General features: G+C 40.4%; 1 protein-coding gene across 2 annotated transcripts in view; it reads right to left on the bottom strand.

Annotated features, from left to right (window-relative positions):
• Window positions 1-8,766, bottom strand: part of COLEC12 (collectin subfamily member 12) — a 169,867-nt gene extending 161,101 nt beyond the window's left edge. For both annotated transcript variants that reach the window (XM_061596699.1, XM_061596709.1), the window contains exon 1: window positions 8,438-8,766. In XM_061596699.1, the coding sequence (XP_061452683.1) occupies window positions 8,438-8,444 (7 nt within the window). In that variant the 5' untranslated portion in view covers window positions 8,445-8,766. The remainder of the gene's footprint in view (window positions 1-8,437) is intronic.
• Between the last annotated feature and the right edge of the window lie 7,052 nt (window positions 8,767-15,818).

Here is a 15,818-nt window from a genome sequence, read left to right as displayed (position 1 = left end):
TTTATTTGCACATATATGCAAGTTGAGGAGAAGTGAAGATAAAGCTTAACTTCAACAAATTTTGAAGTTCTCTATTTCCCATCAGTTTTCTAGAGGACACAGCCATCCCCAATTGCTGTTAGCTTCCAGAATCTAAAACTCTCTCTCTCTCTCTCTCTCTCTGACTCTGTGGGACTCCAAAACTGCCAGTTTATTGTTCTCTTTCACACACAAACACCTCAATGACATCACCTTCAGCCAGAAGGAGGGGAAAGAAAGACATACCCTCTTTATTTGCTATTTATTTTCTGTGGTAACATATTGCCCCTGCAAAGGAGGTACTTAGCAGAATTTGCCAGACTATTTACTTAATAAAATGATTTGATCATTTTAATAGTCCTCCTCTTCACTTGATGCTAGTTTTACAATTAGAGAGGATCCCAAGAATAATTTCGTTTTACCCCTAACACAAATCAATAACAGTTCTGGGTGTTGTGCATTTTAGCAGCAAATCTAGTGTTGATTCATATTACATATATGTACTTTTCCTGTATCTCCCATATCTTTGTTAGTGTGGATTTGTTATAATTCCATTTGACCGTCTATAGCGTTTTAAACCATATTTTTTAGAAATACACTTTCGTCAAATAATCCTGAAATGATTTGCACAAGATTAATCCTATTGATTTCAAAAGGATTATTCCTGAGACAATTGCTCAGTGTGACTTCTGTCAATTCTGGGCACTTTAGCATGGGCTGCTGTGAAATATGTGAAGAACCCTATGTATCTTCACAAACTATGGATCACATATGAAAATCAAAAAAGGAAAATGGCAGTATATGGAAAGTCAGGCAGGTCACAAAGAATGGGCACACTGATATAAAAAGGTAAAGGTGTCACCGCACTTGTAGTGCGAGTCATTTCCGACTCTTAGGGTGATGTCTTGCGATGTTTACTAGGCAGACCATATATATGGGGTGGGATTGCCAGTTCCATCCCCGGCCTTTCTTTACCCCTAATTCCTTGGTCCCTGTGTACAATGACCTGCACAGCCATACAAGCAGCCTAATTTGTCTTCCCTGAATGGGTTTTCCTCCCTTGCAGTGGTGTGTTCCTGTTTTTACATTTGTGAGTTGGGCTTGGATCACTGGCTTAAGCAGAACCTATCAAAGGACAATTCATTTTAAAATTGTCTTGTCTGTGGCAGATTTTCTTTTTGCTCCTGTCTGGTTTCCCCCCCTGAGGTTTTGAGAACAGCTTTCAAAGGGAGCCCGAGATCCAAAGTTTCTTTTTAAAAAAAAAAAAATTGTGGCTGATCACAATACCCTGGGCTGGAGACCAAATGCTTTGCTGACTCCCACATACCTCTTCTTGTTGACCCATCCATCTCTCATTTCTTTATGGTCTCCTAATTAAATAGTTAGAAATGCTCAGATATCAAAATATGTGCTGGCAAATGGTATACTATTAAATATAAATACAGTAATACCTCAGTAAACAAATCCTCCAGGAACAAGCTCCATTTAAGGAAGGCTTTTTTTAAAAGGTGAAACTGACCAGCTTTGCTTTGCTATGATATACTTTCAAGCTTGTGCCTTTGCTTTAAAGTGAAACTGACCAGCCTGTGTGTTTGCTTTGCTTTAAAGAGATCTCTTGCTTTCGCCCAGGGCTGAGGAGGGAAGGATCCAATACAATCCAGAGGAGGAGAAGGAGGGGAGAGAGGAGTGGGAATGGGTGGGTGCTGGGTAGGCTGCCTTTAAAGCCCCTGTTGAAGCTGCCCCCACCATCTATGAGCAGGAACCTATCCCTATTCTTTCCATGTGATTCCTACCTCTGGTACCAAAGTTTCTGTTAAAGAAGTAATATCCAAGAATGCATCTACTTTGTTAACTGAGGCATTACTGTAAAGAGAATAACTATCATTTAGAATATGTAATGTAATATAATAAATAGTATATACCCTTATTATGTGAGACAAAATAATAAATTGCCATGAGCAGAGCCTTTATGGGAGTGGCCCTTTTTGTGGAATCAGGGCTAGCTTCTATCTTGTAGTCTTCAGACAGAGCTACAAGACCCACTTATTTCAGGAGGCTGACTTGATGAGAGGTTGCTCTGAATTTCTATGTTTTCTGGCTGCTGAATTTGCAGAATTTTGCAGTGTGTTTTATATAACTGGGTGATTTTACTGTATTTATGCAAAGTGTCGTGAGCCTGAGAAAGACAGTATATAAATAAATACATTTTAAAAATGTGTATACTTCTCTCTCTCAGCCAAAAATGTTTCTCCAAATACTACATAAAACTCTTTAAGAGTTAGGCACTATGTTTGAAAAATGGAATTATAAATGTGTAATTACTTTTGTTTGAAAACGTTGTCCTATATATTTTGCAAATGCAGTAATTGGCAGTAGCCCATCATCAGCGACCAGTCACAACAATTTAAATTGCTTTTTTAAAAAATGTGTTTTTAAATTTGCATATTTGTTTTTAATGTTTTTAATTGTTGTAAACTGCCCAGAGAGCTTTGGCTATGGGGCGGTATACAAATGAAATAAATAAATAAAATAAATAAATAAATTTTACCGATCACGGATGGATGGAAGGCTGAGTGGACCTCGACCCCTTTTACTGGAGATTCGACTTCCTCCTTTCATTGGAATCGAACTCCGGCTCTGAGCCGAGCTTCGGCTGCGTTACCACCGCTTACCACTCTGCGCCACCCTTCCTCCCAGTAGGAGCCCAGGTGCCAGAACAAAATAAAACTGGCTGTGACACAAAACAAACTGCAAACTGCAAAGCAAGCATTTTGCAAATATAGTAGAATCATTCATCAAGGCTTTAGAGTAAGTCAAGTCACATAATATTCTTTCAAGAAAACTTGAGAAATTAGACTTCCTAGCAAGTGATATGGATTGGCTGGTTATCACAATTGACAAATCAAGGCCAAAGACATGTCTGTGTTCCAAACTTAGTACAGTCCCTATGAACTTCATATTTAGGATGGTGAACTTAGGAAAGAATAATAAAGGAAATCTATCATGAACCTGTAACTCTAAAAAGGTGAGATAGTTTTATACAAATAAAAAAGGAAATAATTTGGATGGCTTTAAAAGGGAATTAGACAAATTCATGGAGGATAAGGCTATCAATGGCTACTAGCCATGGTAGCTGTATGCTACCTCCTGTATTGGAGGCAATATGTGTCTGAATAGAATTTGCTGGGGCTCAAGTGTGGGGAGAAGTTAGCACGCTAGTTAAAGAGTTAACATGGCAGTTTCCAAACATTTTAAAAGACAAATTACAGAAAGAAGAGAGAAAACAATTGATTACCACAGTTACTGAGAATATGACAAGGAGCAATGGGTTTAAATTATGGGAAAAGTAAATTTAAGCTAAATGTGGTGGTAAACCTAGCTAAAAGAGCAGGTTAGTAAAAGAAGCAGCTACCTAAAGGGAACATGTGAAATAACGCCTCCGGGAGATTCTGAAGGAAAGATTAAGCAGCTACCTGTTACAAATGCTTAGGTGTAATATGCCTTGCATTAGGGTGGTGGAACAAATTTATACTGTCACTTCCACTTTAATGGCTCTGATCCAGCAATCTGTGTGTGTGCTCTAATGAGCACACAGAGATGTTGGGACAGGGGGTGGAGTTTTTCCCATTTATTTCATGGGGGAGTTTCAAGTTTGCTGGGGATTCAGGGTTGTCCCTAAATCTGAATGAATGAAGAAGATGTGAGTTGAGGATCTCAACATGTCCATACCAACTGAGTGGACTTGAATGTGTAAGTCTATTCCCATTAATCACAATTATTTTCTATTTCCTCCCCCTATCCCATTTCCAAGAAACAACAAATACCTGTTTTGTTTTATTGCTATCGTATTTTATGATCACATAGTAGCATACTTAAGAATGTGTTCTTCATTACATCATACTATTATAGTACCTGCTCATATGTTCCATTTGCAAGTCTTTGGGGTAGGTATAATGAACCTCAAGTTTCTAGATCATTTCCATTATAATCCTTGGTTTGCAGTTAATAACAATTTGCAAATTTACTATACTCTGGACCTGCTTTTTTTAACCCAAGAGAAAAGCTATTTGAACTTTGGCCTTGATCCAGGACAGAACAGCAATAAATACTTCTGGATTCAAGGAGAATGACTTTTCACTCATAAGAAAAAAAAAAACCTTCTGACCTTTTTCCTTCTTAAAAGTCAGCCTTAAATGAAGAAAGCTGGAGGGAAAGTTGGAATTTGGCAAAGAAACTGAACTGCTTGTTGAGGAGACATGCTGTGTAACCCAAATATAGAATACTTCTAATGGTGACCGAAGGAAGACTGGATCTTCTTGATAACAATGTTATGCACTTTTTCAAATTTTGTTTTAAACGTTAATGTGACAGATCTCTTCAGAATAGAAAATTTCAAGGGGCTTCCCTTGAAGACAGTTCTAAAACTGCAAATGGTACGGAATGTGGCAACTAGAATGCTACTGGAAGTTAGGCACTCAGATCATATTAATTCTATTCTGCATTGGCTACGTTGGTTGTCTGTTAGTTTCTGGCCCAGTTCAGCATGCTGATCTTGACTTTAAAGCCCTAAATGGTGAGGGGAGTGTGTATAGATTATGTAAAGGAATGCCTATGGTTGATTATCCAAGGGACTACCTATCCTTGTATGAGCCTCCCTAGGTGATAGAATTCTGCCAGTGAAAGCTGTCAGACTTGTGAGTATTGTATGTATGTATTTATTACATTTATATCCCATCTTCCCTCCACGGAGCTCAAGTTGGTGTGCACATATCTCCTCCTCCCCATTTTATCCTCACAACAACCCTGTGAGGTAGGTTAGGCTAATAGATGGTGACTGGCCTAAGATCACCCTGTGGGTTTCATGGGAAAGTGGCTATTTGGTTTCCCAAAATCAGAATCCAACACTCTATCTACTACACCACACTGGCATGGCAGGGCAAAGCCTTTTCTTTGGCTAGTCACATCTTTGGAACTTCCACCCAAGGGAGGATTTCATTTCTGCTGGTTTTTAAAAACAGAAACAAAAAACAACTCTGAAGTTGTTTTCATTTCCAGTTTGTGTTTGGCTGAATTGTGCCATAGTTGGGGAAAAATTAGCTGCTGCTTTTAATTTTATGGGTTTCAAATACTGAAACTGTAATTATTGCATTTTTAATTTTACAGTCTTGTACACTGCCCTATGAGAGCAGAGTAGCCTGAAAGGCTGGATTAAATAAAATGGGCTATATCCGATCAGTCATAGAGTACTCTAACTGAAATAAATGGATTTAAGTTAAATCACAACAACTCGCTTAAGTCTAATGATTTCATTGGGTCTACTTTGAGTATGACTTGGTCAATTACAACCTAATATACATAAAACAACAGCTATGTACATTTCACAAATAATATTTTTCTTGTTTTACCAAGCACAACTTCTGACCCACCAAAGTGGACACAGCCCAACCATCACACATTGCACCCTGCCTGGTGCTTCACCTGTTAATCCAAATTAGTTTGACACACAACGTTACTTAGAGCAGAGCCACTGAAATCAATGGGACTTAAGTTAGTCATGGGTTTACTCTAAAGATAACTAACGGAGCAATCCAACTCATGGGAAGCCAGCAGAAGAGGGGCTGGTGGGAGCCGGTGGGAAGGTCCACGGGATCCATTTTCCATTTGGGAGCCTCTGAGCCAGCTGAATGCAGGCTCAGCCGGGAGCTGCACACAGGAACCAGAAAGTAAAAGCTGGCTCTCATGAATACCCCTTCTGGAGAGTAAGCATTCTCCATAGACTTCCATTGTAATTCTTTTCTTAGACAAACCTTTTTCCTGGCATAACTTTGGCCCAGAACAGGACCTGCACGAGTGCTCTGAATGGGAGCTGGATGTTATTTTATTTATTTATTTATTTATTTATTTATTGGATTTTTATACCGCCCCACTAGCATAGCTCTCTGGGCGGTGTACAACAAATATGAATAAATACAAGAAAATCACAGAAGCAATACAAAAACAGATATATATAGATGTTGTGTAAGTCCCTCTGGCCCCTCCTGACATGCCCCTAGAACTCCCCTTTTTGGGCCTTATGCTGGCCTTCACCACCACCCCTTCCATTGGGATGGGCTTCCCCAGCAGACCCCAGCTGGGTCCCAGCTCCGCTACAGGTAAGCCAGGGTGAGGGGCTTCTATTGGTGGAGGCTGGCTAAGCCAGGACCCTGCTGGCTCTGCCGGGAATCTGCCATATCCATCTCCCCTCAGCTCGGCATAAATATGAGTTGGATTGTGCCCTAAGACTGGATCAACCCAATTTTGAAATCACTAATGATGTAATTATTTAGTTAGTATTCAGCTGCCCAGGGAAGTTGGATGCAAGAAGAGACAGTTGTTTACTGCATACAGCAGGTCAGCTCTGTTACTCGTGAACCGAACATGTGATTATGCTATACTTAAAAGCTCAAGTTTTTGCAAAGGAGAGGATTTAAACAAAAAAAGTATGGAAAGCCACATGTGTGAGTTAAAGATGCAACAGGAGAAAAAAATAGATGTGAAAGTGGCTTTGGCACTGCTTATGATTTTCATAACTCTTGCATTACCAGCTCATTTCAAATTTTCATTGAAGAATGTTTCTTGTTAACTTTGTAATTTAAAGATTTCATTTTACTAGCCGTATTATACGTTTCTGGAAAAACACTCCAAAGGGATTGTGAAATTTCTTACAGTAAAAGAGTCATTTGGCCCATGAAGGAGGCTGAGAATATGCAACCATCCTACGCAGACAGAATCACCATTACAAACACTGCAACTCCTAGAGAGTAAAAGCTCCAATATTTCAAAGTTTTACTTTATCAGAATGAAAAATCTCACTAGAGTTGCCATCTTATGCACGCTTTCTTGGAAGTAAGTAGCACTGAACCCAGTGAGGCTTATTTCCAGGCAAACATTTGGGCTATAGATGTCACAGCATTGACTATTAACAAGGCAGAAATAATGCATTTGGTAACATTAAAACAATACTTTTCCTTTGATGGCTTCAGCTATCTGAAATCTCCCATCATGTGGCAGCTTATCATATATGCAGCCTATCACGTGCAAACAGTACCAGTCAAGGGAACAGGAAGTTTTTGTACAATACATTTACTACATAAAAATCTACATGTGACCTAAATTATACAGAAAGGCAATATAATCAATGAAAAAATTATGTTGGGACCAGGGCACTTTAACAATTGGAATAAGGAGTGTTAAGGTAACTTCCTCTCTCCTCCTTCCCAAATAAGAAACTTGCATGATGGGCTTACTTGACAAGAACATTGTAAGTTATGCATTACACAAAAGTACATTGCTTCCCAATTGTTAGTGTCCCTACGTCAATCCCGGTAGTACCATGTGTTATCGGAAATATGAACCCTGGTGGCTCTACAGACAATTTGAATGGTTAATAATCTCCAATGTTCTGTACAGTCCTTCCCTCAAGACGACATTCAAAACTTATTTTCATATGTGTTTGGCTCAGTAAAATAAAATACTTTTCCCCATGGACTACCTCTCTGGCAAGCTAAGTCAATGATCCCATGGTGTTGTTATTGGCCTCTGGAAAAAGCTATCATAATATTTACTGCCCTCTTGGCATCCAGAATTAAACAGCACAACCTAAGCAACAAGCTAGTACCCAGTCACAGGTTTTGTATATATCAATGGGATATACTTCTAGGTATATGGATATAAGATTGGAGCCTTAATTATTTAAGTGGCACTCCGCAGTCACAAGGTATGGACCACAACTGGCATAACCAATGAATTACTGCCAAAGTGTGATTCAAAAGCGAAGGCAAGACTTTAAACTTCAGACTTTAGCACATGTAATGTAAAGACCAAATATTTTCCAGTCTGTGGATCTTGAGGAAGGAGAAAAATGCCAAATATATTTCACAAACCAGTTAAGCCTCTGCTAGAACCTAATCATTGCCAGATGTCTAGAAGCAATACTAAGAACATCACGAAATGCTGGCAACCCCCCACTGTGCTCTCTGAAAAACTGCAGGGGGCTGAAAAAGGGGGGGGATAAAAAAAGATAGGTGGTCAAGAAATATGCGCTGGGGAAAGCAGAAATTGTTATATGAGCTAGCACTCCATTCTCCTGAACAGATTTTTCCAATAAAAATATCCGAACGGGGAACCTGTAAACAACTTGCAAGAAGCTGAGCTCAGACTTTTCTTAAAGAACAAATGGCAGTTTTCATCATTAATGGACTACAGCAGAGACCTACTATAGCTTCAATTGTACGCGCGTGCGTGCACACACACACTCTTACAAAAATATTTGCTCCCTCAACAAGCACCACATGTTCACTGCTGACAGAGTCATACTCACACAGCCCAGCTCCTTCCAAAACACTTTCTAAAAGCGCCATATGCCTTGTCTCTTGCTTACCTTTCATGTTGGCACACAGGTCAGCCACATAGGAAACTTTCAGACGCTGGAGAAGTTTGTTCCAGTTGTACAGAACTCCTTTATTGGACTTTCATGCTGGGCACCACCCTGGAGCTTCTGATCAGTAGATGCATGGAACTCTTGGCTGGCTGTCCGGCTGGCTAACTGGTTGCAGCAGCAGCACCAACCTCTTTCCCTCTGTCTATCTCAGCTGCCTCAAAGAGTTGTAGAGTTTACACTCTCCCCACCGGCCTGAACTCACACGACCAGCCTCTGCCTCTCCTCTCCAATCTCTGCTCAGTTTGGAAAAAGATAGAAAGCTGCTGGCTTCACAGTTCTCCCCAGCAACTCCCCCCCCGCCTCGTTTCCCCCCTCGTTTTCCCCGCCTCTTTCACGAGTTGGGCTGTAAATTGATGCAAGGGAAGAATCTGAAATAATAAACCCTCAGGCGAAGGTTGAGTGAGGAGTAGAGAAGCTCTGAAGGGCTTGTTCCTTCACTCTGTTAACCGCAGCCTTCCCAAACCTCCAGACTGTCCTGCAAAATTCCTGACCTCTCAGCCGCCCTCCCGGCTCTACTTGGGGCTGCTGACTTCTCCTCGGCAGCGGGCTCCTACGGAGGTCTGCTTGTGGGAGGCAAAAGTGGTGGTTTGACACCTAGGTGTAGCCTTTCCTGGGTTAACTGCTCTGAGGATGGACAAAAGTGAGGGAGAAGCCCAGACAGCCCCAGCTCTTCGTATCATGTTTGAGAAACGCTTGTCCCTTCCCCAGGCTGGGGGACATCACCTCTTGTTAATTAAAAGAAAACAAATGGAGGGATGAGGGGGGCACTTTTTATCCTGAAGGGTGAATAATCGCCGCAGAGTATGAATGTCGTTTCAACTTCGATTCGGTCAGTAGTAGCATCCTTATTAGAAAACGAAACCCAAACAGCTTTTAAAACACTTTTAAAGATTACATTTATAAAGCTATGTGAAATCTGTATTTTACAATTTTTAAAACCAACCAACAAAAAAAATCGATTTAAAAGAATGAAGGCACCAAACAAATTTATTCATACACAAACAACATGGAATAAGTTATCTTTGGCACCATGATAAGCAGTAAGCACGCTCTACAGCGGGGTAAGGAAACTGCTCCAAGGGCCACATTCCCTAGGGGTCAACCTTCTGAGGGCTACATGCCATTGGTAGGTGAGGCCAGAAGTAAAAGTGGACAGAGAAACAAATGTAATATTTATGTTTGAACAGTAGGATAGTTTCTTTCTACACCCGCACACCACTGTATCCTTCATCCCAATATTTAACAAAAGACATTCTCAGAGTTCAAGGACCTATTCCAGCCAGGCAAAAATACTCAGGGTGTGAAATAGGGCCAATGTGGGGTGTGGCCTAGGAAGAAGAGGTGTAGCCTGGGGAGAGCTGCAAAGGTCAGATAGAGAGGCCTGGAGGGCCACATTTGCTCCCCATCAGGCCTGAGGTTCACTACCCACCTACATTTTCAGGCCCAGTGTTTTTCCTCTGCAGATTGTATGTCTGAAGTTGTGGTATGCATGGGATTGTGCTCTGCAGCTCTTACTATCTTATGCAAGATGTTGTTTCTGCAAGAGGTTTTTGTCAGAATGAAGACAAGCAACCCCTTGAACTTAACATTTGTTCAATAAAATTGTTACTATTTTGAAGTAGTTCTTAACAATAATTCGTAAGCAATAGTGCATCTGTTAATAAAGAACATGCTAAGTCATCATAGGTGACTTCCAACAAGATTCAAACTGACATCTCTGACCTTGCTTGAACTGTAGTTTCTGCCCACACACTGCTATCCCTAAGGAGGTGGAGGCCCAGGGCAAATCACACCATGTGCCTTCCATTGCCTTCATTTCACCCCTGCTGCTGCCGCCATCCCTCTTCCTCTTCACGGTGGCAGCAGCAGCCTCTCCCCCTGGCTTAGTTGTTGATGTTGACCTTCCCCCCGCCTTACTTTTGTTTGTTTGTTTTGCTGCTACTCCCCCTCCCATCCTGCCTTGCTCTAGGAAGGATGAAGGTGGAGAGCCTCACTGGGTTGGCAGAAAGTGTCAGCAGGGTTCCTGGCTGGGGCTGCCAGTGCCAGCCACAGGGCTACCAATGTATGAGGCCCAGGAAGATCACTCCTACTCCCCATCCCCAGGATGGCTCTGGCCAAAGAGCCATACCCTTAATCCAAGCAACTTCAGCGCAAGGTGTATTGCTTCCTTCCGCTCTTACTTGGAGAGAGAGGACTTCCATATCCTTACCGGAAGAGACGCAAGGCTACAGTCAATGTAGAAAACAGGTCTTGTAATGTTCAAGTGTGTAAGTGGCTGTCTTCATCTCCTTTGATTTGAGGTCTCCTGACTATGGTGTTTTTTTATGGAGATTCCTGGACCATTTGGTATGTTTACAACAGGATTACAGTTGGAAGGGAGGCACAGAAAATTATTTATTTATTTATATTAAGAAATATTATTTATATTAAGAAATATTTAAAATATTGTAAAAGGTTGGAGAACTAATGATATTGTGGGAAGTGAAAAAGAGGACTACATCTTTTTTCCTGAAAATGTGCCAGAACTGAACAATTATATTACTAAGAATCACCAGAGCAGAGGTTTGCCAGAGATATGAAATATCTTCTGATAAAGCATTTATTGACAATGTTTGCAGTTGTCTAGACAAGATTTTTAGGAAATTGAGAACAATAACCCAGGCCTTGTGCATTTCTTTTTTTAAAAAATAACATCTGTTTAGAAGAAAAATGGGTGTTTAAAGGCAAGGACATTATTTTTTATTAAGCCTGTTTACATTCTTAAGCATATTGATTCATTTATGTTGTCAGTCTACATTCCAGAATGACTGGATGAATGAATAAAAACAGGTTTATATAGTGTTAACAAGCTGATCCACAACCCAGTTATACCGCAATGTTTGGACGTAAAATGATTTACTGTCTGCTACTATGTAAACTTGTATAGGATCAGGATGTAAGTAATCTTCATCCCAGCTACCAAAGCAATGAATAGAAGTGAGAAACATGATAATATGTGGCCTGATCCTATGTATCTTTACTCAGAAGTAAGCCCCACTGGGTTAGCGTCAGGGTTCATCCTTTCCCAGAACTTGAATCTGAGGTCTTCTAGGATGTGGAGCAAGGGGAGCAGGACCCTCCCACAGATCTGCACACTGCCAATGATCCTGATCTAATGGCTGCTAACAGCTGCAGTTCAACAAAAGTGTAGGGAAAATAGCCCCCATCCACATGGACACCAATTAAAAGAGAGACTGTGCTTTAGTCTGGGACCGAACATAGCATGTATGCCAGTCCAATAGTTTGGACTAGCAGGAATCAGCACAGATGTTGACAAAACACCTGTGTGACTAACTTGTGTGTGTCAGATGCACTGATTCAGTTCACTTTTACTCACAGTACTCAGTCTGAAAGACTCCCATGAACATGGCTGATTGGAAAGATCCATCACTTGTCCTAGTCCTACTCACAAGACAATAGAGGTTAAACAAGTCTAAAATAATGCCGAATCAAAGAAATACAAGATATGAACAAGATTCATATTTAGATATGTTGAAATATTTCACTTATATTTGAAAGGGATTATAGTTCCTTTTATCTGTTGTGGAATGTGGCCTAAATCAACACACAGAGCTATGTTTGGGGCTTGTTGTTATGTGCCTTCAAGACTTATGGCGACCCAATGAATCAGTGACCTCCAAGAGCATCTGTCGTGAACCACCCTGTTCAGATCTTGTAAGTTCAGGTCTGTGACTTTCTTTATGGAATCAATCCATCTCATGTTTGGCCTTCCTCTTTTTCTACTCCCTTCTGTTTTTCCCAGCATTATTGTCTTTTCTAGTGAATCTTGTCTTCTCATTATGTGTCCAAAGTATGATAACCTCAGTTTCATCATTTTAGCTTCTAATGACAGTTCTGGTTTAATTTGTTCTAACACCCAATTATTTGTCTTTTTTGCAGTCCATGGTATCTGCAAAGCTCTCCTCCAACACCACATTTCAAATGAGTTGATTTTTCTCTTATCCGCTTTTTTATTTTATTTTATTTTATTTGTTTCATTTTTAGACCGCCCATAGCTAATAGCTCTCTGGGCGGTGTACAAAACACTGTCCAACTTTCACATCCATACATAGAGATTGGGAATACCATGGTCTGAATGATCTCGACTTTGGGGTTCAGTGATACATCTTTGCATTTGATGTTTGGGGCTTAGAATCTGTTTAAACTGGTCTGAGGATGCTCAAGATATTGAGATCACTGCAAGAAAAGTAGATTTGTTACTCAAGTTTCCTACTTTGATTTTTGAGGATTCCAGTTGTACTAATTAAGACTCACATTTAGTCGGTAGGTGTAACTAAACCTATAGAAAATAAATGTTGTAACACACCACTCTCTCCTAATTTGAAACCAGAAAATATACAAAGCATTTAAATATGATACTAATCATACGGTATTTTGGCCAGCACCTCTGTAATTAATGTAAATGACTGTTTATGAAAATACTGAGACTTTGATGTTTTGCTTTCCTGGCTGGTAACTGTTTTAATAAGTGTTTCTAGTCTTCTTTGACCTTGATTATTTTGGAGTAGTGGTGAGGGGTGGGAGCTGAGCAGGCTTCAGAAAGTACATATACCTCCCTTCAAAAAGAAAAAAAGAAAGAAAAAGATTATCTTATATATATTGCTGAATCCATATTAGCAACTCCCCCTCCCTTGTTTTCTTTTAGGCTATGTTGACAGTGTTTCCTGTTTTGCACATTTTGGGTATGTGTTGCTTACACCATTTGCCATGTTTCATCTCTTCTGCCCCAAATCCTAACATGCTCTTCTTCCTTGTTAGCCATTGGGAGGCAAGTGCAGAGGCAATAGTCATCTGTTAATTCTCAGATGGACATTGCTATCTCAGAAAAAAAATATTGATATATAGATTTGCGTGTTACAATAAAATGCAAGAGTAGAAACAAGCAATGTACCAGCAGTCAGGTGGTGGGGAGAGAAGGACATAGGGGCACACAGAACAGCACCCATTGCAATAGTCACAGTGTAGTTTTCAGAGTGCCCAGCCCCAAGCATTTGTGTACTGTAGTAAGTATAGTAAGCTATATTTGCTCCTTTTCTGATTGTTAGTATTGAAGGGTGGTGGTAGCATTGCACCAATAGAGATTTCCAGATGTTTACAGTGCAGATTACATAGATCAGATGTACATTACAGATGCCTCAAATTTGCCCTGACACATGGGAAATAACTATCTCAGAAACGGTCATAAATTCCATTAATTGTGCGAGTAAGAGAAATTGGGGCCCCTGTCTGGTGTATTACTATTTCCATTTCTGACAGTGATGCTCCCTCCCCAATCCCTTAATGAAATTCAGTAACCAAGATCTCTGAAAGACAACATTTCAGCTCAGCTACACAGCGTCATTCTTTGCCTGCTGCTATACCAGAGCCTAGTATGCATGGAATAAGGCAGTTACAGATGGATAGTAAACCTGTATGCAGCAGGTGTTCTGATTGGACCATCTAGAGCATGCACATACAGAATTCCCCATTTACTACAATGACAGGAATTGTTATGCATTCATATCTACATTTCCTGCACAGACAGAACCATTCTGACATAGTTGTGAAGGGGGGGGGAGCAATGATTTGGAGTTGGACCTCCATGTGTGCTTCGAGTATCAAGATCAGAGTGTTGATACTCTTTCTCCTCACACAGTCTCTTTCACATGTTCATCCATGATACAACACAATGGCAATTGTGTCATTAGTGTTCCATGTGGAGCAGCAGCCCTTAATTTATTAATGATAAATCATATTTGACATATTTTAATTGTGGTTCGTATAACTTTTTATCTATTTTTTCAGAATAGCAATACAAAGTGTATTTGTTTATACATGTATTTAAAAATTGGCTTCAGAACAGAATTGCCCAAGCTTATTCATACATTTAGAAAGAGAAAGTCTCAATTTACATGTTTGGGATGATCTATCCTTTGTACTCAGGAGGACACTTTACACATTGTCTTGCAGTTTTTGTTTTCCCACTAGAACATTATCTGTCAGTGGGCAGAGTTGATCCTGGCAATAACTGGAGCCTGTCTTATAAACAGGAGCCAAGGGAACTCTTCAAATTCTACTTGTGAGGGACAATTTTTCCCTAGCTCTAGATAGGGGCATCTAGAGGAGAATTACCCTTTGTGTGCCTGAAGCTCACTCTGAGGTTAATAGCATGGAAGAGTGTTGACATCTGCTACAGCTCCTCTTTAAATAATGGAGAGGCAAATGATGTCAGGAGAAGCTAGTTAGGAAAGACAATTAATTGTGGAATCCACTGAAGATGGGGATCAGAGAGTAGGCATTCTAACAAGGCTTCAGGGTATTTTAATTTGTTAATTGCCACCAGCAAAATATGTGATGCATTTGTGACCTGTAGCTTAGATAAGAAAACCAACTCAGTATAATTAGGAATGCACTAGAAAAGACCATAATGCTGGGAAAAACAGAAGGGAGTAGAAAAAGAGGAAGGCCAAACAAGAGATGGATTGATTCCATAAAGGAAGCCACAGATCTAAACTTACAAGATCTGAACAGGGTGGTTCATGATAGATGCTGTTGGAGGTCACTGATTCATAGGGTCGTCATAAGTCGTAATTGACTTGAAGGCACATAACAATAATTAGGAATAGAGCCAGGAATCTTGAAAAGCATTCTCACTTGGCCATTTTACAGGTTTAATTCTGAGAAATAACAAGTTGTGAGGGTATATTGTCACTTGAGCGTCATCAATTTTGATCCCACTCACCATGTGAGCTTTTCTTTCTTCCCAGATAAAAGTTTTAAATGTTACATTGATCCAGCAGCTCTGGGGTGTGTGTAGTAATGACTTATATATGGAAAGAATTCTGGGCAAGCAGTGGCTGCCCCATGCATTTCAGTGACTGGAATGTTCTGCTGCTGCACATGTATCAGAGCAGCCTTCGCCAATCTCATACCCTTCAGATCTTCTAGACTACAACTCCCATCAGCTCCAGCCAGCAGGGCCATGCTGGTTGGGGCTGATGTATCCCAAATCATCTGGAGGGCACCAGGTTAGTGAGAGCCACTCACAATTTTGGATTACAGCCAGTGACTTGCCACAATGAAGTTATTATTATTTGTATTCGTGCTACCGTGTTTAAAGCTTTAAAAGCCACAAGACAAACAATCTCTGCTCCGAGGAGGTTACAACCCAAATTTCAACAGAGGAAAACCACAGAGCAAAGGGAGAGAAATGGAGACAGGGTTAAACAGGAAAGTGATAGGCATTATTTTCAGTTACACATGCTTAGGCTTAATTAGAGGC

This window comes from Rhineura floridana, chromosome 1 (genome assembly GCF_030035675.1).
Source record: "Rhineura floridana isolate rRhiFlo1 chromosome 1, rRhiFlo1.hap2, whole genome shotgun sequence".
NCBI classification, from domain to species: Eukaryota; Metazoa; Chordata; class Lepidosauria; order Squamata; family Rhineuridae; genus Rhineura; species Rhineura floridana.
Note: the sequence above shows the minus strand (reverse complement) of the source record. Positions and strands in the feature narration are given on the sequence as shown.